At 41.9% G+C, this 23,537-nt stretch overlaps 2 protein-coding genes across 18 annotated transcripts in view; one reads left to right on the forward strand and one right to left on the reverse strand.

Annotated features, from left to right (window-relative positions):
* The window catches only part of slf1 (SMC5-SMC6 complex localization factor 1), a 37,947-nt gene extending 18,696 nt beyond the window's left edge, over nt 1-19,251 (forward strand). For 6 of the 10 annotated variants that reach the window (XM_061767241.1, XM_061767243.1, XM_061767236.1 and 3 more), the window contains 5 exons: nt 4-77; nt 1,465-1,557; nt 6,694-6,786; nt 7,829-8,011; nt 18,116-19,251. In XM_061767241.1, the coding sequence (XP_061623225.1) occupies nt 4-77; nt 1,465-1,557; nt 6,694-6,786; nt 7,829-8,011; nt 18,116-18,603 (931 nt within the window). In that variant the 3' untranslated portion in view covers nt 18,604-19,251. The remainder of the gene's footprint in view (nt 1-3; nt 78-1,464; nt 1,558-6,693; nt 6,787-7,828; nt 8,012-18,115) is intronic. The other 4 variants (XM_061767244.1, XM_061767242.1, XM_061767245.1 and 1 more) reach the window with 4 other exon arrangements.
* Nucleotides 19,252-19,454: 203 nt separating this feature from the next.
* Nucleotides 19,455-23,537, reverse strand: part of mctp1a (multiple C2 domains, transmembrane 1a) — a 135,779-nt gene continuing 131,696 nt past the window's right edge. For all 8 annotated transcript variants that reach the window (XM_061767248.1, XM_061767249.1, XM_061767254.1 and 5 more), the window contains one exon: nt 19,455-22,439. In XM_061767248.1, the coding sequence (XP_061623232.1) occupies nt 22,368-22,439 (72 nt within the window). In that variant the 3' untranslated portion in view covers nt 19,455-22,367. The remainder of the gene's footprint in view (nt 22,440-23,537) is intronic.

Below are 23,537 nucleotides of genomic sequence, written 5' to 3' on the forward strand. Positions count from 1 at the left end.
CAGAACTCTGAGCTCAGTGGAGAATGAATCGAGGAAAGAATGCATCCCAAGAGGCCTCAACAAAGTTAATGCAGCAGGTAGAGATCTCTCGCACTCACACACGCGCACACACGCGCGCACACGCGCGCACACACATGCACACACACACACTACAGTTGCCAATGTAGATGCACATTCGCAAGGAGCAGGCTTTTCATGGACTGATGCACTACACTGGGTCATCAATAAAGAGTGAGACATGATGGTGGTATCATCACTTTACGTTTAATCAAGAGCACATAATGCATGAAGATGTAAATCGCTCGCATCTACTCAGCTGCAAGTGCGACTGTGCCGTTTAGTTAGGCCAGTTGGGTTTAGACCCAACTATTGTCTATCTATCATTATCGTCTCTTGTTTAGTTTGGATTCAATGTCGGCAGTATGATTCTCATCATAAAATACAGGAGACCTTATAAGGTCAACCACAAGCTGTTCTAGGACAAATTTCTCCCATAGGAAAGAATATGAATAGAAATAATCTGTTCAAACATAAACTGTACAAGCACTTTATTAAAAGTACGACTAGTTATTGCACATTTTGGATACGTTGGCATATTACATGCAGCTCACAATGCGCTATTAGTCATGTAAAGAATGACGGACCGCAAGACGAGCCGACTTGGCATGGGTATTGTGCTTTCGTTTGGCCATGTTGTACTGAGCAGCCAGGACAAAGATGCATGTACCACTTTCATCACTACATTACCTCCACGCAAAATGCATTTATGGTTCTATGGTAAATATGACGCTTTTCCTCATTGCCATCACTGGTACCCTTCTGTTGTGGCATCACGAAACAACAACAAAGGGCTAAACACTTGAGATTCAATCCAGATGCTTACTGACCCCGTAGTCTCATGTGACGGTTCAACCTGGATCAAGTTGTGTGTCTTTTGAGGCATCCTTTGCAGTTTGAAAATGCTATGACTTTAAGGACGCTCAGACTTTAAGGTTCTATTGTAATAGATTAACAAGTAAATGGCATGGGCCGGAATGTGTTTCATGTACCAAACAATACTGCATATTAGCGTGAACTGTTTCCCCTCACATCTCCTTTATTGGGACATTAAATGCAGCAATTAGGGGAGCATTGCAGATATACAGCGGCTACACTGGTAGAACTTCCTGCAATTAAAGCCGTGGCACTCGGTGTGAACTCTCGAAGGTGTCAGAGCTCATATCTCCCCTGCTTCACCTGATCAGAAAGGCCCCATGCTGGAGTGGAGGAGGGTGAAGGAGAGCAGTGGGGGGTGGGAGCTAGGGAGCACTGAGCCTTTTGGCGTGTGTTGTTTTTCCGCTACGTGATGTCTATACCGATGCGGTCGGCATTAATTTTTGATGAACCATCGGCACAGCATCCTCCCCTCTCACCTTCTCATTCCCATCCCCTTCCTTCCCCCCTTTTGCCTCCTTTCTCTCACAGCTGCTTTCACCCACATGTATAAACTTGGTTTATACGTATCTTCCATGTCGCCTTCATGGAACCTCTATGTCGTTGTCAAAGTAGCAGACAAGGGTAAGGGGGATTTTTTTTTTTTTTTTTGCCAGGAAAGGTCTCTGTTGGAGTTCCTAATTTGCTTTTGGATGCTCAGCAGAGATTTCAGCTGTGAAGTGTCGCTAGAATAGTTTTTGTTAAACTTCACCTTGTACCGCAAACAAAATGTCTGAGTTGAAATTCACACAGCATATTATATTATAGAATTTTTATTTCATATAAAGCGCTTTACTAAGTTATAAGCCATCAGTTGAGTTCGAAAAAGCCTAGTGCATATCTAGCAGTATTTTATCTTTTCAGTGGGAAACATTCTGTTTCTCCTCACTAAACTTGCTTCCCTTAACATAGCCATAACTGTTAACATTGCTGAATCCTTGTGTTAGTGTTGGCTTTTTGTAAAACTACATTGCAATAGATTCTAATCATTTGTGAATACCATTCAATCTGCATTCAGGGCACACTCACACTAAGCAATTCATGCTGTGCTGGGGCACTTAATTGACACCTAAAGTTCAGATTGTTTGACGAGAGTGAGTACTCTGTGCCATACTATGAATACAGTATGAAGAAAATTGCGCTTAGTAGAGCCCAGACTTTAAAACCATTTATAATATACAGTGGGAGGAACAAGTATTATAACCCTTTGGAATTTCTTAAATTTCTTAAAAGAGTGGCCATCCTGTAAAGACGACTGCAAGAGCACAGTGCAGAATGCTCAATGAGGTAAAAAACAACAACAAAAAACGAAAACTAGCATTTAATCTGATAATTTACAGAAATCATTGGCACATGCCAATATCTCTGTTGACAAATCTACCAATCGTAAAACATTAAACAAGAATGGGGTAATGGGGTTCATGAAAGAACACTAAGGGGAAAGCTGTTGCTGTCTAAAAAGAAAAAAAAAAAAAAGCTAAAGAGCACTTGGATGTTTCACAGCACTACTGGCGAAAAACATTTTGTGGACAGATGAAACCAAAGTTGAATTTGGTGGGAGGAACACACAACACCATGTGTGGAGGAAAAATGCCACAGCACATGCACACGCGCACACACACACACACACACACACCCACACCAAAACCTTATCCCAACTGTGAAGCATGGTGGAGGGAGCATGGTATGGACGTGGTTGTTACCTCAAGGCCTGGACAGCTTGTTATCATCAATGGGAAAACATTCATCAATATATTTTGCAGAAGAACCTGAGGCCAACTTTCCAACATTTGAAGCCCAAAAGAGGATGGGTGTTTCAACAGGACAATGATCCAAAACACAGAAGCAAGTCAACAATGGAATGGCTTCAGAAGAAGAAAATACATGTTCTGGAGTGCCCCAGTCAGAGTCCTGACCCCAACCCAGTTGCGATGTTGGGGCATAACCTATAGAGAGTGTTTTGTGAAAAGGAATGGTCCAAAATTCATCCTGATCCTTGTGCAGGCCTGGTCTGCAACTACAGGAACCGTTTGGTTGAGGTTACTGCTGCCCAAGGAGTGTCAACATAACCAGTTGTTAAATCCAAGGGTTTGCTTACTTTTTCCTACCTGTCCTATGAATGTTGACGTTATGCTCTATAGAAATATGAAAATGTATCATTTTAAGCAGGGTCTGTTCGTTTATTCTTGTAATTTAGATGATCAGACAACATTTTATGTCAAATTTATGCAAAAAATTAAGATATTCCAAAGGTTTTACCATATGATTTCCTCCCGCTGTAAATACAATAAGAAAATCAATCAAGTTGAATGGGTTATTCCTTGATCTTGTCCATGACCTACCCTATCAAACTGGTGAGGAACATTCTCCTTGGTGCACTATTTGATTATCAAAATAATTTATTATTTATTTATTTGATTCCTGTAGTCTAAAACGGGGGCAACAAATCTCTTTGTTTAGTTTATAATGGTGACAGTAACAGGGTTGGGTATAGAAGAGCATGCTCCAGAGCTTGAACGGAGGATGATAATAATAATAATAAGATGGACGTAGAGTATAAGAACAATGAAAAAATGTTTTTAACAATCCATAATAACGTTAAATAATGTAAGACTGCAAAGAAATGTCTATACCTTTGGGAGGGAACAGAGAAAACCAACACTGAACTTTGACCACCATTAGAACCTGACCATGCAGCACAAAATGTGCCATACAGCATATGCAGGGATTTGTTGTAAGACAGGTATGAATGTTTCTTCAAAAAAAAAAAAAAAAAGCCTGTACATCTAATAAAAGTTTTATGATGGCAATAGTTGTACCCTGGAATATCCATCCATCTGACTTTGGAGAAATAGAGTGGTTGCCAACCAATTGCAGGACACATGGTTTGAGAATTGGTGGGCCTTGCTGACTTAGGGATGTAAAGCGCAACACATACTTTCAACATTTCTATTAAAGTGTGAAACAGGGAATTTATAGAAAAGACAGGCGGATTTATCCTTTCCGTGCTTGTAAATGCTGAGTACGCAATTACCCCAATAATAGAAGTGTTGTGTCCAAATTGGAACCATTAAAATGATTTACCAGAGCGTGGATTGGGCCTGGCATTTGCGGGAATGTGTACACATGGGGTCTAGTGGAATGGGTGTTTAATCACAGCATTTTAGAGCTCACAGTTATGGCACACAACTCTGCAGAGAACTTGCAGTGCTTACTCATTAGAGCTTGCAGGTTTGGGCCAAGCTCTGCACACAGTCTGTTTGGGTGGGTCTCGGTTTGGAACTCTTATAATTTACATCATTGTTGCTGATATACCACAAACATTTGGATTTGTAAATGTAACATTAAAAAAAACAAAATTTATCTTGTTGTTTCCAACAAGAATTGTTGTCAAAGATACAAGAGTAAATCAGTCTCGGTAAGTCTTGGCAAGTTATTAAAAACAGTTGAAAAAACACATTCAAAATTGACTCATAGCCCCACCAAATCAAGTACTGATGAGGCAAAGCTTGTCCACCTTTTTTCTCGTGTTTCTAACTTGTGCAGCAATAAACAGGATGCCCCCTTCAACACTGTATCAATACATATTACTGTATGTCAGTACCAAGGTTCCCACAGTGTAGTTTCTGTTTAGATGCATTTAAAATGTGCTTACATTTTTGATAAACAGCTTAAAAATGAATACCGCAAAAATGTATACCGCAAGACTGAAATATGGATTACTGACAGTTTAGTCAAAATAATTTGAGCATGTATGACTTATTAATTTATCATAGTTGTAGTATACTGGAACCTGATTTTTACAATCAGTTAGATGGGAGTGTTTTGATAGAGAATGGGAAAAATATTTTTTGTGTACATAACGGCGTTTTACGTTCAAATACTGGTCTCAAAGTGGAAAGTTTTGCTTATTCTTGTGTAAACACAGCAGGACTTTCTAAAACGAAGGACATGTAAGAGTACGCCATGTTTATCCTTGAACATGGCTGAAGCATGAAGTAATCGATGGAAAATGAGCCCACAACTTTGCAGCAACCAGCAAATGATGCATTAGTCAACCAGTTTGCTTTCTAAAGAAAAGGCTATCGGAAGTTGAGCTAAATGCACACTGTGGCACAACTCCTTCATGGTTGCCTTATTCTGTTATATGGAGTTTGTGTATTTTCAACACTGTCAGGGAAATAGAAGTTCAGAACATACAAAGCGAGATGCTTTCATTCTATTAAAATATTCACAAATCTATTTTCTGTAGCGCTTGTCCTCATTATGGTTATGGTATTTGATGAGCTGGAGCCTATCCCAGCTGACTTGGGTGAGGCAGTGGTGTACACCCTGGACTGGTCACCAGCCAATGGCGGGGCACATACAGACCAACAACCATTCACACTCATATTCATGGGCAATTTAAAAACTTTGTGCATGAAGAAGCCAGAGAAAACCCACACAAGCATGGTGAGAACATGCAAACTCCACCCAGTAAGGCTGGAGATGAGATTCTAATCCTGTGCGTTAACCATTAATTCACTTTGCTGCCCTCCCCATTATAATAATATTTTAAAAAGTAACAATTACCTGATTAATTATTAATTTCACTGTAGTGACCAGGGAAATTTAAGAATTGACACGCCCTGAAAAAGTGTTTCAACCTCCAGCTGACTTTTAAGTCAAAGACACCTTCTGGAGGAAATTAATTCTTTGAGAAGAAAGGGGTACAGCTTTTCCAACATTCTGCTTTCCAACTTTGAAAAGCATGTACTTTCCACCTGTTTCTCCGCTTACCGCCCTCCCACTCCCACCCGTCCAGCATCCAACTTGTCTTTTTGCCCGTACGCACTGGAGTGGAGCCCCTGTTACCGGCGCGGTGTCCTGGAGAGAGCTAGTAAAGCATTTACTTGAGCCTTTGCTGTGTGCGATATTAAACTGCCAAGCACAGAATCACTCATGCTTGGCCGTTAACTTCCCTCTGAAGTTCAGCTATACATGCAAAGAGGGGGCTCTCGCCCATTAATATATGCCTGATTTAATATTGTATCAGAAGAAGTGAGGGGTGGGGTACAAAAGAGAAAAAAAATAATATTAAAAAATGTCAATGCATATCCTTAACGGTCTTGAAAGCTCACTATTAGTTTGCTGATTAAACATCACTTGGTGACAGTGGCGATGCCCAGTGGGGCGTTTGAACCCGGGATCAGTGAGGAATCTTTTTGGAGGCTTTGTGCTGGGGCTGTCTACCAGAACTTGCTTTCAAACCACAATATGTGGACTGGCACTCAGGAAGCAGGACCATTCTAGTGCCACTTCATTTATCCACTCACCATCGAGTCAGCTATTAACTTTGTTCATTGAAATTCGGTGGGGAAAAAAAGCGAGGGAAGTTTTCCCAACTCTCCATTTTAAATTCTTCCATCCTCCTTTTTTCCCCTTGAAAGTGCACCCCCTTTTTCTAATCCCTCTTTTTAATTCACACCTTCATTGGCAGCTTTCACTTTAGTAGTCGGTTTTTTCATTTTATTTATTTTTTCGACGGTTGGGGAAATTTCTGTGGTATTTTATTTACCATTTGGATGGAAATAATGGGAGCATCATAAATTTGGATTTTCTCTCTTCTGGCTCTTTTTTTGGATGTGTTTGTCCGTTTGTCTGTTTGTGTGTGTGTGTGTGTGTGTGTGTGTGTGTGTGTGTGTGTGTGTGTGTGTGTGTGTGTGTGTGTCCTGATCGAAGGCGAAACCCTCCTCCACAGAGCATGCAAAAGGAACCAAGTGGAAACTGTGATTCAGATTCTGGAGCGCCCTGGCATCGATGTCAATGTTAAAGGTAAGACTTTCTTTCTCGCGTTCACCTCGGTCTCAGCTTTGGACCCCCCACCATGATGTATTAACACAGTAGGGGAGGCAAAAAAGAAGGAATTAAGTGTACTAACGCATCCTCGTCGGGTTTAACCTTTTACTGAAATGTAAAGGGTGTCTTAAACAGCAAGCCAGGCTTGGAGTCTTTAGTTTATAGATTTCTGCTGCCTTATGATATTTAGTAATGACTGTCTGCTTAGTTCAAACATAATTACTTTTCATCTCCATTGGAAATGTTGTGCTATTTTGAAAGGTTTCTGCTATTTTGTAAACATGCTTTAATGGAAAAAATTAACTTTGCTCTCAGTAGAGGGTTCCAATTTAAAAGCACACAGTTATCTGCCAAAAAAGGCCCATGTTAGTTGGTGCACAGTAAGGGGTTAAGTTTCGTTTACTTACTTCAGAATTGGATCATTTATTCATTCATATTTAAAATGTTTAAACCATTTGTAAAAATTGCACAATGTTTTTCAACCTATTCGTAACCCACAAAAACATTTTGGACAAACTTGCTGGGTGAGCTTGTATCTTTGCGCACTTTTGAGCGGCGATTTCAAGGATATTACTGTGACGTACATATGATGTGTCAATGGTCAATGTGTCATGCAGTTCACATTAGTTCTCACAGCTACTAGCTGCCTTCTCCATCAATGCAAGAGCAGCTAATACCACTTTGGCTCAGGCCAGGGTCGTAGTTCGTCATTTGGGGGCCCAAGGGAAACAGACACTTGGGTCACCCTGCACTTTTTTTTAAAATTTTTTTTTTTTTAAGAAAATAACAAATATTGAAGACATTTATTAACAATTACGATTATAGGGTAATGATTATGTTGTGAAATTGAACAATATTCGGAATTGTCTTTATCCTATTACAAAATATACTGTAGTAACTGACCCCTGTGGTAATGTTCTTGACATAATTTTAAAAATATGGAAATTCAGACTGTTCTGGAAATGAATTTTTTATTGGTGGACAACTCTGGGTAAGCATCATTTCTTTTGCCATCTAGACCATGTAGGATGGACGCCTCTACACGAAGCATGTAACTATGGCAGCACTGCGTGCGTGGAGGCTTTGCTTCGTCACTGGCCCACCCCTCTCATTAATTATGTGGTGGACGGAGTTAGCCCTCTGCATGATGCCCTGCTCAATGGGCACATGGATATCGCCAAAATGCTTCTGGAGGCTGCAGGTGGGTCAACTTCAGAGAGCAGTTTGAAGTCCCAATTGAACACAAAAGTGTGGTAGTGCTTTAAATATCCCAAAGTGAATGTCATGGTCTGAAAAGGAATTGCTTTATTAATGACAACCTATGATGGATCTGAACATCAATTTGGTGGCCAGTGTGATTCTCACAGTCGGTTATGCCATTAGAGTTTTTTGCAGATGTGATTGAAATTACTGTATGTTACGTTTCATTAACCAACTTTTACCATATGTCCTCCTGTCATCCATCTACTATGCGGTGGTTTATTTAATCAAATAGCACCCCCATCTCACTGATGGGATCATATAATGTTGAAGCAAAACACTCGTCTGGTCTGTAGGCTGCCAAGAGAGCCAATCCTTTGGAATTGTCCATTTACTGTAGTTAATGATTTACTGCAGCGGTTGGCTGCATGTCACTGCTGCTGTAACTAAAGCAAGCTTTTAAGTTATGTGGCCAACAAACACAGCTGAGCTTACTGACAGATGAAATGCTATGTCTAAAGTTATCAGCAAAGCCAATTTGATTGTAAATGGCTCTCTGCCAGTGTGAAGCCAAACAGGCTTGGAGGTGCGCAAGTTGAACAAAGCTAAGCAATGGCATGAACAATCTTACCGAGAGGTAAATGGCATCAGTGCTGTTCTCATTAACTACATGAATTTTGGATCATCCACACAATTTCTTCCGAAATTGTAACGCTCGTCTTTAGAATATTTGGGCAGTCCTGCACTTGCTGCTGTTGTTTTTTTTTTTTTTTGGGGGGGGGGGTTCATATGTATGGCAATAAAACAACTACCGTAGCGACAAATCGCCTTAATTACCCTTAAAAATGATACAAAATATGCCTTTGAAAAGTCTTACAAATGCCACAGACACAATAACCAACATTACTAAATAAGAATTTAGTAAGTTAGTTATTTTGTGTGTGTTGATACAGTGAATTTGAGTTTGTATTAATAAATGCCACTACCTGCAAGCTGCAATCACTGTAAAATGTTCTATACTATTTTATAGCAAATCCCCCCCCAATTTTTCTTTTTTTTTTTTTTTTTTTTACAAAATATCTTTTCACTTGTATGACCATTAACAATTTTAAAATGTCTCTAAAAATGCAGTATTTCAACAAAGTGTCTTAACCATGGCAACCCTAAAACCGATTATGTAATTTGTACTTCTTGGTCATAAATATAAAATAATCAAATGAAAACGGAAACAAAAACGAGAACACGGCGGCACGGTGGCCGACTGGTTAGAGCGTCAGCCTCACAGTTCTGAGGACCCGGGTTCAATCCCTGGCCCCGCCTGTGTGGAGTTTGCATGTTCTCCCCGTGCCTGCGTGGGTTTTCTCCGGGCACTCCGGTTTCCTCCCACATCCCAAAAACATGCATGAATTGGAGACTCTAAATTGCCCGTAGGCATGACTGTGAGTGCGAATGGTTGTTTGTTCCTATGTGCCCTGCGATTGGCTGGCAACCAGTTCAGGGTGTACCCCGCCTCCTGCCCGATGACAGCTGGGATAGGCTCCAGCACGCACGCGACCCTAGTGAGGAGAAGCGGCTCGGAAAATGGATGGATGGATGAAAACGAGAACACTTCCTTACCTTCTCTTACCTTTACTCCTGTGCTTAGCTTCGCTTAATCTGGTCAGAATTGGAAAGTAAACCAGAAGTAGACCAGCATTCAAGAGCGGATTGTGTTTTTATTTAAAGGTTTCACTGTATTTTCATTTAAAAATTACACTCACCTATGCCTCTCCGTGGTTTGACTAATTATACTTAATTTGACGTGACTTCCCCCATGAACACGTGTACATATTCTGTCCTCAGAAAATAAATTAGACTGGGATTGTTGGGTCCCGCAGAGGAAATAAAGCACTTTCTCTTACTTTGTTTTCCTACTCTTCCTGCAAAACAGGGAGATTGAGGGAATTAAAAGAGGTCAGAGGAAGCAGCCCCTGCTATGTGTAAAATTAGAGCTACAGATGTGTGTTTCTGTGTGTGTGTGTGCGCGTGTGTGTGCGTGCGTGCGTGCGTGTGTCCGTCCAGTGAACAGCAGACGTCTGGTCTGCAGCTTTAAAACAAGACAAGAAAATAAATAAAGGAGTAGAGTAGCTTCAATTGGAAACAAGCTGCAGGCTTCTCCATTCAACATGTCTCCTGACTGTCTACTCTTTCCTCACACTTGATGGCCATCTTGTCCAGCAGCTTTTGAGGAGGCGGCCCTCTTGACTCCAGGCTCTAGCGTCTCTAGTGGGCTTTTTCGCTAAACTGTATCTTGTTGGCATGGCCATCTTGAACTGATCTACTTTCTTTAAGTTTTGGCTTGAGGGGGGCACATCCAACCTGGTTACTGGAACCATTGTTTTGTTGGGGGAAAAACCTAAAAACTTATTAGACTATTTGTCACCAGATAGGAAACACGCTAGTGGGCCAGATGCCTTTTCCATGTTCCCCTTCTTTTTTCCGAGTGCCTGCTAAAGGCTCCTGGAACTATATGTTGTTTTGGTTTTTTTCATCGGAGCATCACTCACTCTGTCGTCCTTGTTTCCAGCAGACAGGCTGAGCCAAACTGGCAAGGTTTGGGTTAGGCCAGAGAGGGCAACACTGACACTGGCACGCCAACAAAGGCTTTATTTTGGAGTGATCTCACCCCTTTGTAAGTCTGTCTGCTCTGAGGCCTTGGCCTGTGTGTGTGTGTGTGAGTGTATGTGTGTGTGTGTGTGTGTGTGTGTGCGCGCGCGTGTGTGTGTGTGCGTGTGCAGTGCGGTGGGGTGGGTCCCTCCAGGCTTATAGAGCTGGCAGGGAAAGGATGCCACGGCTGAGGGCAAGGCTAACTCTCACACTCCCCTCCCTTCGTCTACCCATTGCCCAAGGCCACCCCACATGACCTGTGTGTGTGTGTGTGTGGAAGGGGGGGGGGGGCATGAAGGCATCCACGTGTAATGCAGGTGCTTATATTTGCTGATCTACAAAAACATATCCTGAATATCAAAAATTGGACTGATAGAATGCCAATCTCCAGTTAAGTGTGCATTTATGCATGTAAATGAGTGTCTCTGTGTGTATGTTGGTGCCTCTTGAGTTGTCAGCCATGTTTAAATTTTGCGGGTGTTCCTGATTAGAATGGAAATTGACCCAAGGTTGTGCAATTCAGACACACACACACGCAATCGCAGTGGGCATGTCAGTGTGGGGGGGAAAGCACTGGGGAAATGAACAACCACCCTACACCGTACAACCTGCCATGTACTTACAAAACACTTAGGATATTGCAAATCACATAAGAAATACTATACAGTGTTCCCCTGCTGTTTGTGTGGTATAGGCACTAAGCCCTGCTATGAATAGCGAAAATCAACAAACAAAACAACTAAAAAAGGTTTATGATTGCCTCTCGATGCCACAAGATGGCGGCAACAACTCCTTTTCTCTTAGATAGCGCTATGTCCAGACAAAATGGAGCTCCTCCCCTCACTTCAACATACACTATATTGCCAAAAGTATTCGCTCACCTGCCTTGACTCAGATATGAATTTAAGTGACATCCCATTCTTAATCCATTGGTTTTAATATGGCATCGGTCCACCCTCTGCAATTATAACATCTTTAACTCTTCTGGAAAGGATTTCCACAAGGTTTAGGAGTATGTTTATGGAAATGTATGACCATTTTTCCAGAAGCACATTTGTGAGGTCACACACTAATGTTGAACGAGAAGGCCTGCCTCTCAGTCTCCGCTCTAATTCATCCAGAAGTGTTCTATAGGGTGGAGGTCAGGATTGTGCAGGCCAGTCAAGTTAATTCACATCAAACTCTCTCTGATTTGTGCACTGATAGACGGTTCTGTTGGAACAGGAAGGGGCCATCTCCAAACTATTGCCACAAAGTTGAAAATGTCCAAAATATTAGCCCCTGAGCTCCAGTGAAGGAACTCTGAATGCGTCAGCATACTAAGAGATTTTGGACAGTCAAACAGTTTGGGGAGTAGCCCTTCCTTTTTTCCCAACATGTCTATGCACCAGTGTAGAAAGCAAGGTCCATAAAGACGTGTGAAAAACTGGCATCATTCCCCAAAAGATTCATGGCTGTATTAGCTCAAAAGGGTTCTTCTACTAAATACTGAGCAAAGGGTCCTAATACTTATGGCTGTGTGATAGTTCAGTTTTTCATAGCAATGGTGATGAAATAATATACCTGGTGGATGTCATTAATTAGATAAATACAAAAATGCTGGATACACTGTCCTGATCTGCAAATAAAGTTACTATTCCTTTGTGGAAATTTGTGTACTACTTTGAGTTAAGTCGATAAGGTGAGTTAAGTTGATAATGGGTGTTTTATACAACCTAATGGAGGGGTTTGTTTAGTATGAATGAAGCCTTGTGTCAGTGACAAGCTGAGTACATCCCACAGTGTGCGGGGGCTGTTGTTCTTTTGATTCGTTCAGTTCCAAAGACCACCTCCAGCTCACCTTTAAATGATCACAACTCACGAGCGGGAAGCTCGGCGAGGATAGTGTGCAAAATGGAAGAATCCACCCGAAGTTAATTCAAAAGTTTGACTTTGCCTTCACAATGTCAAAGGCTTCTTAAAAAGCCAGAGAAGAGGCTCTGTTTTAATGGCACACTCGTTTTCCACAACCTTGGTAATGTTGAAAACTCTTCGAAAAGGAACAGTTTACAGTTTGTCGTGAGAAGGAGTCATTTATGTGGCCTAACTCAGGGAAACAGCGATGTTAATGATAGAAATAATAGGGGGCCACCTAGTTTCCAAATTCGGTTTGGAAATAGAAATACAGTGTGTGTCTAGGAATTTCAAAATTTGTTACAAAAAAAAGGGGTGTGCGGGGAGTCATTTATGGAATTATATCTTGCACTTTGATATGATGTTTGAACCAGTAAAGTGTCAGGTAAGGTTAGGCTAGCTTTGGCAGCAATGAAAAACAGTATTTTATTCTGAAATGAGGGGATCTCGGTATCCCCTCATTTCAGAATAAAATACTGTTTTTCATTGCTGCCAAAGCGTACCCAGGCCAGCCGAGAAACATAGTCTCTCCAGCGTGCCCTGGGTCGTCCCCAGGGTCTCCTCCCGGTGGGACGTGCCCGGAACACCTCACCAGGGAGGCATCCTAATCAGATGCCCGATCCACCTCATCTGGCTCCTCTCGATGTGGAGGAGCAGCGGCTCTACTCTGAGCCCCTCCTGGATGACCGAGTTTCTCACGCTATCTCTGAGGGAGAGCCCAGACACCCTGCGGAGGAAACTCATTTTGGCCGCTTGTATCCGCGATGTTGTTCTTTCTGTCACGACCCACAGCTCGTGAGGGTAGGAACGTAGATCGAAAGGTTTATGGCCACATTTTAGGCTACATCTCTGGAAGCCGCTATTGTAGTTCTCTAGGGTAGCCTTGGTGTTGCTTCAGGGTGCTAGCTAGCATCTTCCAGTGGACAGTGATGTCGTGCCCCTGGCTGAGGTTCACTCACCCGCCCTACCACTGTTTGCAGGCAGCGATGGGGAAGAGAGGATGCTTAGCTTCTCCTCAGACCAGAGACACAAAGACTGAGCACTGCATCTTCTTTTCCTCCCTCTCTGCCTCTTTTTACGCCAATTTTACCCCTCCTCCACTCCGGCTTTTATATTCCTTGTCTTCGCCTGCCCTCTAAAGGCCAAAGGACTTTGCACTGTGTGTGTATGAGTAGATTGCGTCTGGCTGGTTGGAGTTCGCGCAGCATGTGAATTCCTTTGCCATAGCTGCAGAGGACACGCACAAATACGCACGCACGCACGCACAGGATGGTGTAATTACCTTGTGCTCCGGTGTAATCCCCCAGCTGCCGTATTTATCTCCACCGCAACATGTGACACCCACCGCCAAACTGAATGCTCTTCACCTGCCAGCCCATAACTGTGTGTATGTGGGAGTGTATAATCAGCATTGTGTTACGTCTGTCAATAAAAAAGTCATTTGACACTAGTTAGCGTGAGTAATGACATCTTTATGCGGTTAGACAGTTGTAGCGTCATATCGGCCAAGTGATTTGTAGTCAATGATGGATCACAGAAAGGAGCATTAGTTGCTGGATTCCAGTAAGTGTTAGGCTGGATTCGCACTACAGGTCCAAGTGAACAAGTCAAATGTCGTGCCTTTCATTCAAATTTATTTAAATGTCTTATGTTACACATAGTTCTGGATGATGCTGTGGTACACTCGCCTTTAGTGCATGCAGCGTGGGTTCGGATAACCCATGCAAATTCCACACAGGAAGGCCTGAGCCAAGATTTTAACCCCAAACCGTAGAACTGTGAGGCAGACATCCTAACCACTAGTCCACTGTTGTGGTTAAACTGAACGTATGAATCGTGTTTTGTTAGTCGAGTGGTAATTTAATGAGACGTGTCGGTCTTAACGTAAAAGCCAACAAGTAGGTGGTGAATGGTAATGAAAAGGGAGAATTCTGTGAGGCAGGCAAATATGTAAGGCCAACAAAAAGTATGCACACGCGCATTTAGCTTTCAGGGCGACACATTCAAATGCGCAGACGCACAGTGAGTATCAGTATTATACGCACTTTGCGCCCAGAGCCATGCTGCAGGGGCCCCTTGCCTCCCCACACCAACGTCATCTCTGCTCGCAGTCTGCCTGTCAGCTGCTGTTGACACTGTGACAGCAGGCTACACTGCAAGACTTGAACTCTCTCAGTCTTTTGCATCTCTGATGATGTCAGGCTAACAGACATCTAAGAGAGATACGGGTGATCATTGTACTATTTGTTTGGGGTTTTAATGGTTGGTTACCATACACACCAAAAGATGAGATTTAATGGCTTCTGGTCTAAGGATAGGGTTTTGGCTAGATGTCCTTGATCAATCAGTTAACCGATTTTATTGTTTAGATGGGAGTATGTATGAATGTTCTGGACTCATATTTCAATTCTCGTGTTGTATTGAACAGAATAATGCTAGCAAAGGTTTGGGTCCTTGTAACTGAGTTTCCCATAGCCAAAGTCATGTTGTTTTTCTTTAGGCCACAAACAAGTTGAGTGAATTGGCAGCACCTCAGCTACTTGCATCCAAGTAGTGCACTCCATTTTTGCCTCAGTTGATTCTAGAGATGATTAGTGAAGAATCTCATAAATTCACCACAATTAAAGACAATATCTTACTTTAAACATTTGGGTTGCAAACGTTCAGGTCAGCTGTATGAACAGACAGCCATGTAAAAGTTTCGTTCAGAATACTTCCAAGTCCTACTCCAGCAAATCCATGTCACGCCCAGAACCTCAGTTTGGTAACGTGTTCGCTTGTGCTCTAAATGTTCAGATATTTCTTTTTCATATGTTTTGCAAGCAGTGACGGGCACCGCTTATCCTCATGTTCATGCAAGACAAGGCTATAAATCTTTTTGAGGATTTAAAGGTTAAGACTGGGGAAGACACTGTTGATGAGACCTTTTTAGCAAGTCATGGCTGGGTTAATCGGTTCAAGAAACGTGGCAATGTGCGCTGTGAGTGACGCCAAAAAAGCGTAATGATCGTATTTGTACAACCCCAATTCCAATGAAGTTGGGACGTTGTGTTAAACATAAATAAAAACAGAATACAATGATTTGAATCTACGTTGTAGAAAAATGGCAAAGAATTGTGAACAATTCAAGATACAAATAGCCATTTGGAATATAAACTGTGTTTAAGTAGGATATGTAGTAGGAATGTAATTTATTATGCCTATCCAAACAAGGGCTTCCATTCTGATTATCCCTTCACATATACAGTATCTATTGTCGCCATTCAACAATCCATCTGTCTAACACCAAAACTGTAGAACACTAAAGTATGTGACATGATTCTACTTTGCTCGGGTAGCATTTACAAGATTGTTTTTTAGGGTGGAACTACTACATAATGTGCCCTGGATTGAGTGGCAACCAGTTCAGGGTGTAATCCGCCTCAAACCCGCCAGTTGGGATAGGCTCCAGTTCCATGTGATCCTGAACAGGATAAGCGGTTTAAAAAATAATAATAATAAATTGATGTATGGACGGGGAATTATTATTATTTATTTGACACCAAAATATAGGGAGTACTGTATTCAAGTTCTGGTAACAGTTTCAGTTCTGGCTTCAGTCCTGTATGCCCACACCCATGTCAAAAATACTGTAGTTTTACTGTTCTGGCAAAAGAAGCAGAGTCCCTGTCCCAAATGAAAGGCAAAAGGACAAATTTCCCTTTTATCTTGTCTCCTGTTTGACAAACGTGTGCTCTTATGTCCTTGACCACTGCCCCAGTTGTTTGACCGATGCATTTGAAAATGTACCCTTATGTAAAGCTTTATGTAGAATAATTCCACTAGTTTTGCAGATTGCAGGTTTTTTTGCAGCACTAAAACGTAGATGAGCACTGACCTTGGCAGCTACTTCACACGCCATTAGTTCCTGTCCATTTTTTAAAGTGTAATTTTCGAACCAAGTGACTTTTGTAGCTTTTTACATTTTCCACCACAAATGCATCGCGTCGATTGGCAACAACTCCCAAAATGGCTTTTGACAGCACTTCACCTGTTTGTGAGTCACACATCGAGCCGTACGCTCGCTCAAAAGTGGCGGGACTTGAGCGGTCAAGTGGCCTCGAGAGCAGGTGGTATTGAAAAGCAAACAAAAGGGTCCGCACTTGACTCACAGGCCCGATGCTGTTGGTCTGGCGCCATAAAAATGGACCTGCAGTCAGCATTGGATTAAAGCTGTTGGTCCACTTTTTTATTTTATTTTTTTGAATCCAACCCAACACAGAGGACTATTGGTTAGCATATCTGCCTCTCAGTTCTGAGCTTCTTGGTATGAATCTCATGTGGAGTTTGTATATTCTCCCTGTGCTTGTGTGGGTTTTCTCTGAGTACTCTAGCTTCCTCCCACATTCCCCCAAAATGTGTGAATACTACTACAGTAATCCCTCGCTAGTCACTATATAGCGGTTCACTTATTGCGGAATCAGTGTATTGCTGATTGATTATTTTTTATTTTTTTATATATATAAATAAATTGGTCAGTGCAGTGCAGTTACCCACCTGCACATCTCTGCTACAGTCAGCTTTATTGGCTGCATGATTTGAATGTGGCAATAATGACCCACATTAAGTAAATTTTGCTAATATTTTTCGCAGTAAAAAAAACATTACTGAGTAAACTCAACTCATACTTTTGATAAGTCACCAAATTGCTTGGCGATACAAAGACCATGACCTGAAAGCCACTGTCTAAAACACAAGCCACAGTCAGAGTTTTATGAAATAAATTTAATATATTTGTTGGGCCAAGGGACAAATAGCTAATACACACACCTATGACAATATTGACCGAATAAATGCAAGTAAAAAGCAATGTTAAAAACATCACTGCAATGACTTCTGGGTTCCCATAATGCTTTTTGCTGACTACATTGCCAGGACTATCAGTGTGTAGAACGGCGCCAATGCTTAAAGCAGGAAATCGCCTGTTCACACCATGTCCGCATGGGCTGTTGTTCATGTCATTCAAACAGAGCACACCTGCCTTTAATAGGCATCTACTTATGTAGAGCATACGGTTGGTGACTTCAACTGGACAGATAAAATATTTGCACCACTCTAAAGTATCTTTTTATTGGCATTGAATTGCCTACATGAAACTCAAATTTATATAATCATTTAATAAATAATTGGTAGCTACTTAGCTGTTTTCATGTATTGCAATGGGGTTTCTGGAACGTAACCCCTGCGATAATTGAGGGTTTACTGTAATTACCATAACATTATTCTTGCTAATACAATAATTGTTGTACATTATTATTGTCTTTCGCTCGTCAAGGTACAACTATATAATTAAATAACGATCTTGTCCCAATTTAGTCATGACTGTACTAACTAGTGAGAAGTCAGTGTCTGTTTAGTAGAACACAATGTATGGCAAAATGTGCACACACAGGTTAATACTGCACCTTCTGCCATCGAGTGGAAGACCGTTGAATTGCTCTGGCTGTCACTATATTTCTCTGGCATAGACACAGATAGATGAAAAGGAATACATTCTATAAATACTCTATATGGTGGTCTCTTCTAGGTTCTGAGCTCCTCCAGCAAGCAGACGAAAAAGGCCGCACCACATTGGACCTCACCTCTGACACAAGTGAGAGGGCGGAGCTTATCCACAGCGCACAAGTGGGCGACTCCAAGCTGAACTCTGCAAAGGTGTTGAACCACGCCCTCCTGGAAGCGGGGTCCTGTATGCTAGTACACCTCCTCGTGTGCTACCAGCAGGAAAAAGGCCTGCCCGGCTCTACGCTTGCTAGCGACGTGGGGCACACGCTGGTACGGGGCCTGGAGGCACACTCCCTCCAAAGAGTGACACTTGGCTGGACGGACCAGCGTGCGGTGAGTCTTGCGGATGACACCCACACGCTGCTGGAGCTGGCCAGAGGAAAACACTCGGGACAGGTTTGCGAGGCGGTGAAAGCGTATGAAGGAGAGAATACAGTGATCCTCATGGTGATCCTGGGGAGTATGCAATCTAAAGGACAGACACTCTTAGCAGAAGTAAACAGATATTGAGAGATAACGTACCTAGTCATGTTATCAATCAAATGATATTGAGAAGATGCCTGGAGGCATATTTTTGCACTTTTTTTTACTTTTGTACCACATAAGTTTGGATTTTCAAAAATATTCATCCACTTTTACTACCTCAAGCTAGTTTGTGTTAGTTAGTTTATGCACATGCATCTGTGAGATGTTTTTGTTAGTCTGTTAATAAAAATACAGTGGTTATCTCAATATTGCATCTAAACTTAATGTGTTTACAGAACGGTTTAGTTCAGTAGCAAATTCAATGAGTATTATTAGGCAGATTTAATTAAAAAAAATACTTCAGGTAGGAAATTCCTGCCTAATTTCTATATTCCTAATATTATACAATATTGAAATTTCAGGTTGTAAATTGTGTTTTCTTTAGAAGTAAGCCGTAATTATCATAGAAAAATCTTGAAATATTTTACCGTGTGCTTTGAATGAGTTTCACTATTTGAATTCAACTACTGAAATAAATTGTGTTCCATTCCACAATGTTCTTATTTATTGAGGTGCAGCTGTAATACTGGCATACACAATTCCTTTAGGGACACATACACGATCTAATTGGAACCAATAGAAGAGCTATGTTAAAATTCTACTTTGAAAATAATAAAGGTCACTTTTAATTGAGTGCTGTAGCACCTTACTGCTTATTTTAGAAGGCAACCTAAATATGGTACCGTTTTATTGTAATAGTGTTTATTTTAAATTTCCATACAGTTCTTATACTGAATTCCATTGGATTGCAAAGATGTCTTTCATGTTGCTTTCGAGTCTGGTCACAGTTTCTATGCCAGAACCTATAAAGAACACATTGGCATAATTCAGACTAGTAAAGATAAAAACACATTTATTGTCATGTTTCTCTTCTTGGACATCCATCAGATGTGTTTCATTTACGCGAGACAAGAGTTGATTTGTTGAAGTGAGCCAGCCCACCTGAGCTCCTGCAGTCTTTCTGCGGTCACACGTTGCCACAGGTTGAACACATGACTGTGATGTCGCAGGCAGGCACAAACATTGCAGGCAGACACACAAGAAAAAGACACCTTAGAAAAGGAGGCAGGCATACAGGTACTTTACAGTGTCAATAGCAGACCATCAACAAGCATACTGTATAAAATACAACCATCATTCAATAAGGACTTAGCTATGTACATGTAGAGTTAAAAAATAAATAGTCTCATTTCAAGTGGGTGCAAATAAGAGTTGTTGTTTTTTTTCTTCTTTACAGTCTGATGATACATTCATTTGTAGCAGGGGTGTCCAAACCTTTTCTTCCAATGGCCAAAGACAGAAAAATGGAAGGACGCAAGGGCCACTTTGACATTCTTCACCTTCTTTATTTGATGTGTGGTTGGTGGAAAACTAGGATGTGAGACATTATAATGAATATCTTATTCGAGTGTATAAAGTAAGTAGTAGCAGGCAAACAACGGGTCTTTTGTGAATATTATTACAAGCAGCGGGCTGCAAATGGCTCCCGGGCTCAAGTTTGGACACCCCTGTTTATAGCTTTGAAATGCAGACAAGACATTAAACACTTTGGTTGGCTTACAAATGTTGCCAAAAAAGTGTTGTCAAATAAATCCAGAAATTACTGGGCACACCAACACTGTTGGAACACCAGTACACATACAGGAAGTCAAAATAGATGAAATATGGCATCGCAGCTGTACCAGCTTCTACACTTCTGGGAAGACTTTTGACAAGATTTTGACAGTGTGTCTGTGGGATTCCCCCACCAAGGCTCTCTTCTGGCTCACTCTTTTGGAGCTTAAATCAGGAATCACAAGTTCTTCCACACACTCATCAAGCATAACTAAATGAACCTCACTTTATGCGCTGGAACACTGAATGCACTTCCATATTACAAAATTGCACAACAGGAACGCCTCACAGAACGCATCGGTCAGAACAAGACACGCTACATACGCAAGCCCTGGAATTCACTAGAAATGCCTGCTTCAAAATAAAATGGGTGACTTCCTGTTCAACTTCATGGATGAGTTCTTAAGACTTATTTTGTGTGTCCTGTTATGGTACATGTCCACCAAATTTCATGCTCATCACGGAAACTAACAGGGATCTCTCCTTCCAAGTAACGTGAGCTACTATATTCCCACCGAGGCGCAACAGGCAACATCCCTTCATACGAGGGTGCTCACGCACACCACAGTGAGGGAAAACGCAGGAGAATGTATGATGGAGTCAGGATGAGAGGAACAAAAGCTACGCATCAGTATACACAGCTGCAGGGGACATCAAATAGTAACACAACAAGAGTGAAAAGAAGCCAACTTATGTTTTATTCTGTAAACACGCAAAACTACTGCAAGCAAAAACGCCTCTCACAACAAAGTTTGAGTTGGGGTGGATGGAGTGGGCGGCCTGGGGCACAGCATCACGCACGGCGTGTCTGCGCTGTGTGTGTGTGTTGTGTGCGAGTTCTGAGAGTAAGCACCGGCTCAAATAAGACGTTACGTTATCACGCGTGAACAAGTAGCTGCACACTTAGTTCACGTGTGATCTCGAAGCTTGTGCCATCAGAAAGGTCAGCGTGTGTTGTGTGGAGCTTCTAACTCCCACTTTGTGTGTTTTGTGCGTGCATGGACCCCCGCTATTCACAGAGGAATTTCGACAATGCTTAAAAATCTTAAGTTATACTTAAAACATTGCCATATAGTTGAAGGTTTTATGATTGTGACAGTTTTAGTCTGGAATTAATTCACTTTAATTATTGCCAAGGGGAAACATTTTGGAGTCAACCAGCGTCATGGAATGAATTGTGTTTGACTCCGGAGGTTCCGCAAGAGAAAGGATTAGTAGCATACACATATGCAAAAAGAAAAAAAAAGTGTTGTCACCAACCTCTTAAATAATGAATTAATCAATTGCTGGTTGGGCAATGGTTACAATCCTTGAATCTTAATTATTCATCTTACTGAGCTGTTTTGGACAACTGAATGATTGCATGATGATTTTTGTGGGAGGAGTTTGGGGATTGCCTTTTTTCTGCTCCTCAGTGCGCAACGCAAGGTCCATAAAGGCATTCTTGGATGAATTTGGTGTGGAAGAACTTGAGCTCAATCTGTACGGGATGAGCACCATCAAAGATTGTGACCAAGGACCCTCTCTCGGGTCCAAACATCAGTAATCAGTCACAAATAAAAGTAAAGAAAAAATCCCAGAAACAAGTGGGAAATTGTGTGTTGAAGCCAAACTGCCTTTAAAAAAAAAAATTCCGTGTGTGTTTGATGGGAGTCGGTATAGTTCAATCCAAATGGTTGCCATTGAATGTGGCGTCATTAGTGGTAGAGGAAGACAACATGAGGTGTCTCAGTGCCTTTTTAACAACGCAATAACTTAAAACAATGAAAATTGCATTATTAGTGAGGTTTGTTTTCAGATAAACAGGTTTTGGTGTGAAACAAAGCGAGAAAGTGAGAAATGAGAAAGCGTAATATAGTTTAGTGTGACATCTGTCTTTTCCCCCCCTCTTTTAAAATTAATGAGCAGCAAAACGGGGATACGAATGATCCCATTTCTTTTTCCAAAAATTAATCTTCAAGAGCTTGTGAAGGATACCAGACAGAAAAGACGAGGTGCGACGGTGGGGGCGGGGGTGAGGAAGTTGTAGCTGAGCAGGAAGTTGTAGCTGCGCCACGTTGGTTCCCGACCGGCTGCCTCTGCTCCTCACAGTCCAGTAATGTAGCAGCACACAGGAAGTCGACCAGGGAAGACTTCTACCCGGGGTTGTTTTTCTTCCTTTTATTTGGACTGGGATTGGGATCTAGTTTGAGTTCTCGGTACTGCACCTGTTAAAACACACACACGTAAGTATACAAGACAAACACGCGCGCGCACACACACACACACCGCCCGGTGAGGTGGAGCGAGCAAAGGATGCTTAAATAGCACACCAAGCCTCCAGAGCCTCTCTGACTCCAGCTGTGTGGAGCAATGGCCGCAAGGAAGGGATTACAAACTGATTATAACACACACAAACACACACTGTTCAGCCCTCGGAATATACATAAACACATGCTTCCACAGATGTGAAACAGTGGCCTAAGGGAAGTGATCACACAATCAAATAGAGGACAGGGCAAGGGCTCATGGGAAAGCCTGGGAGAGACAACAGTCATCATGAAGAGAGCAAAGGAGTGGAGGGACAAAGCACAAAAACACATTGAAGGGTTACAATGTGTTTTTGCCCATGTTTGGATTTAAAACTTTTATTTATTTTTTTACTAACCACACATGAATTTTGTGGAGTTGATTAGCAATACTGGCGGCACGGTGGCCGACTGGTTAGCACATCTGCCTCACAGTTCTGAGGACCGGGATTCAAATCCCGGGCCCGCCTGTGTGGAGTTTGCATGTTCTCATCGTGTTTGTGTGGGTTTTCTCCGGGCACTCCGGTTTCCTCCCACATCCCCAAAACATGCATGCTAGGTTGATTAAAGACTCTAAATTGCCCGTAGGTGTGAATGTGTGTGCAAATGTGTGTTTGTTTATATGTGCCATGAGATTGGCTGGCGACCGGTTCAGAGTGTACCCCGGCTCTTGCCCGAAGATAGTTGGGATAGGCTCCAGCACGCCCGCGAGCCTAGTGAGGATAAGCGGTACAGAAGATGAATGGATTACCAATACTGTACTTTTGCACTCGACGTATCTTAGCGAACAATGCTCTTCGACGATTGTAAGACAAAAACAAAGAAAAGGAGCAGACTTTGATCTGAAAGTGGCAATTGCCAAGGTGAAAGGCAGAAGTCACTTTCATTTTCAGTAAATTTGCATCGAACTGAATGATGTTTTTGTTTGGAATGTGTGTGGAATTCATGTTTTGTGCACAAAATAAAATATATACCCGTTTTGAATTTGAAATAAACCATATTTTATTTTTCCAATTC

The sequence above is a fragment of the Phyllopteryx taeniolatus genome, chromosome 3 (assembly GCF_024500385.1).
Source record: "Phyllopteryx taeniolatus isolate TA_2022b chromosome 3, UOR_Ptae_1.2, whole genome shotgun sequence".
Lineage (NCBI taxonomy): Eukaryota > Metazoa > Chordata > Actinopteri > Syngnathiformes > Syngnathidae > Phyllopteryx > Phyllopteryx taeniolatus.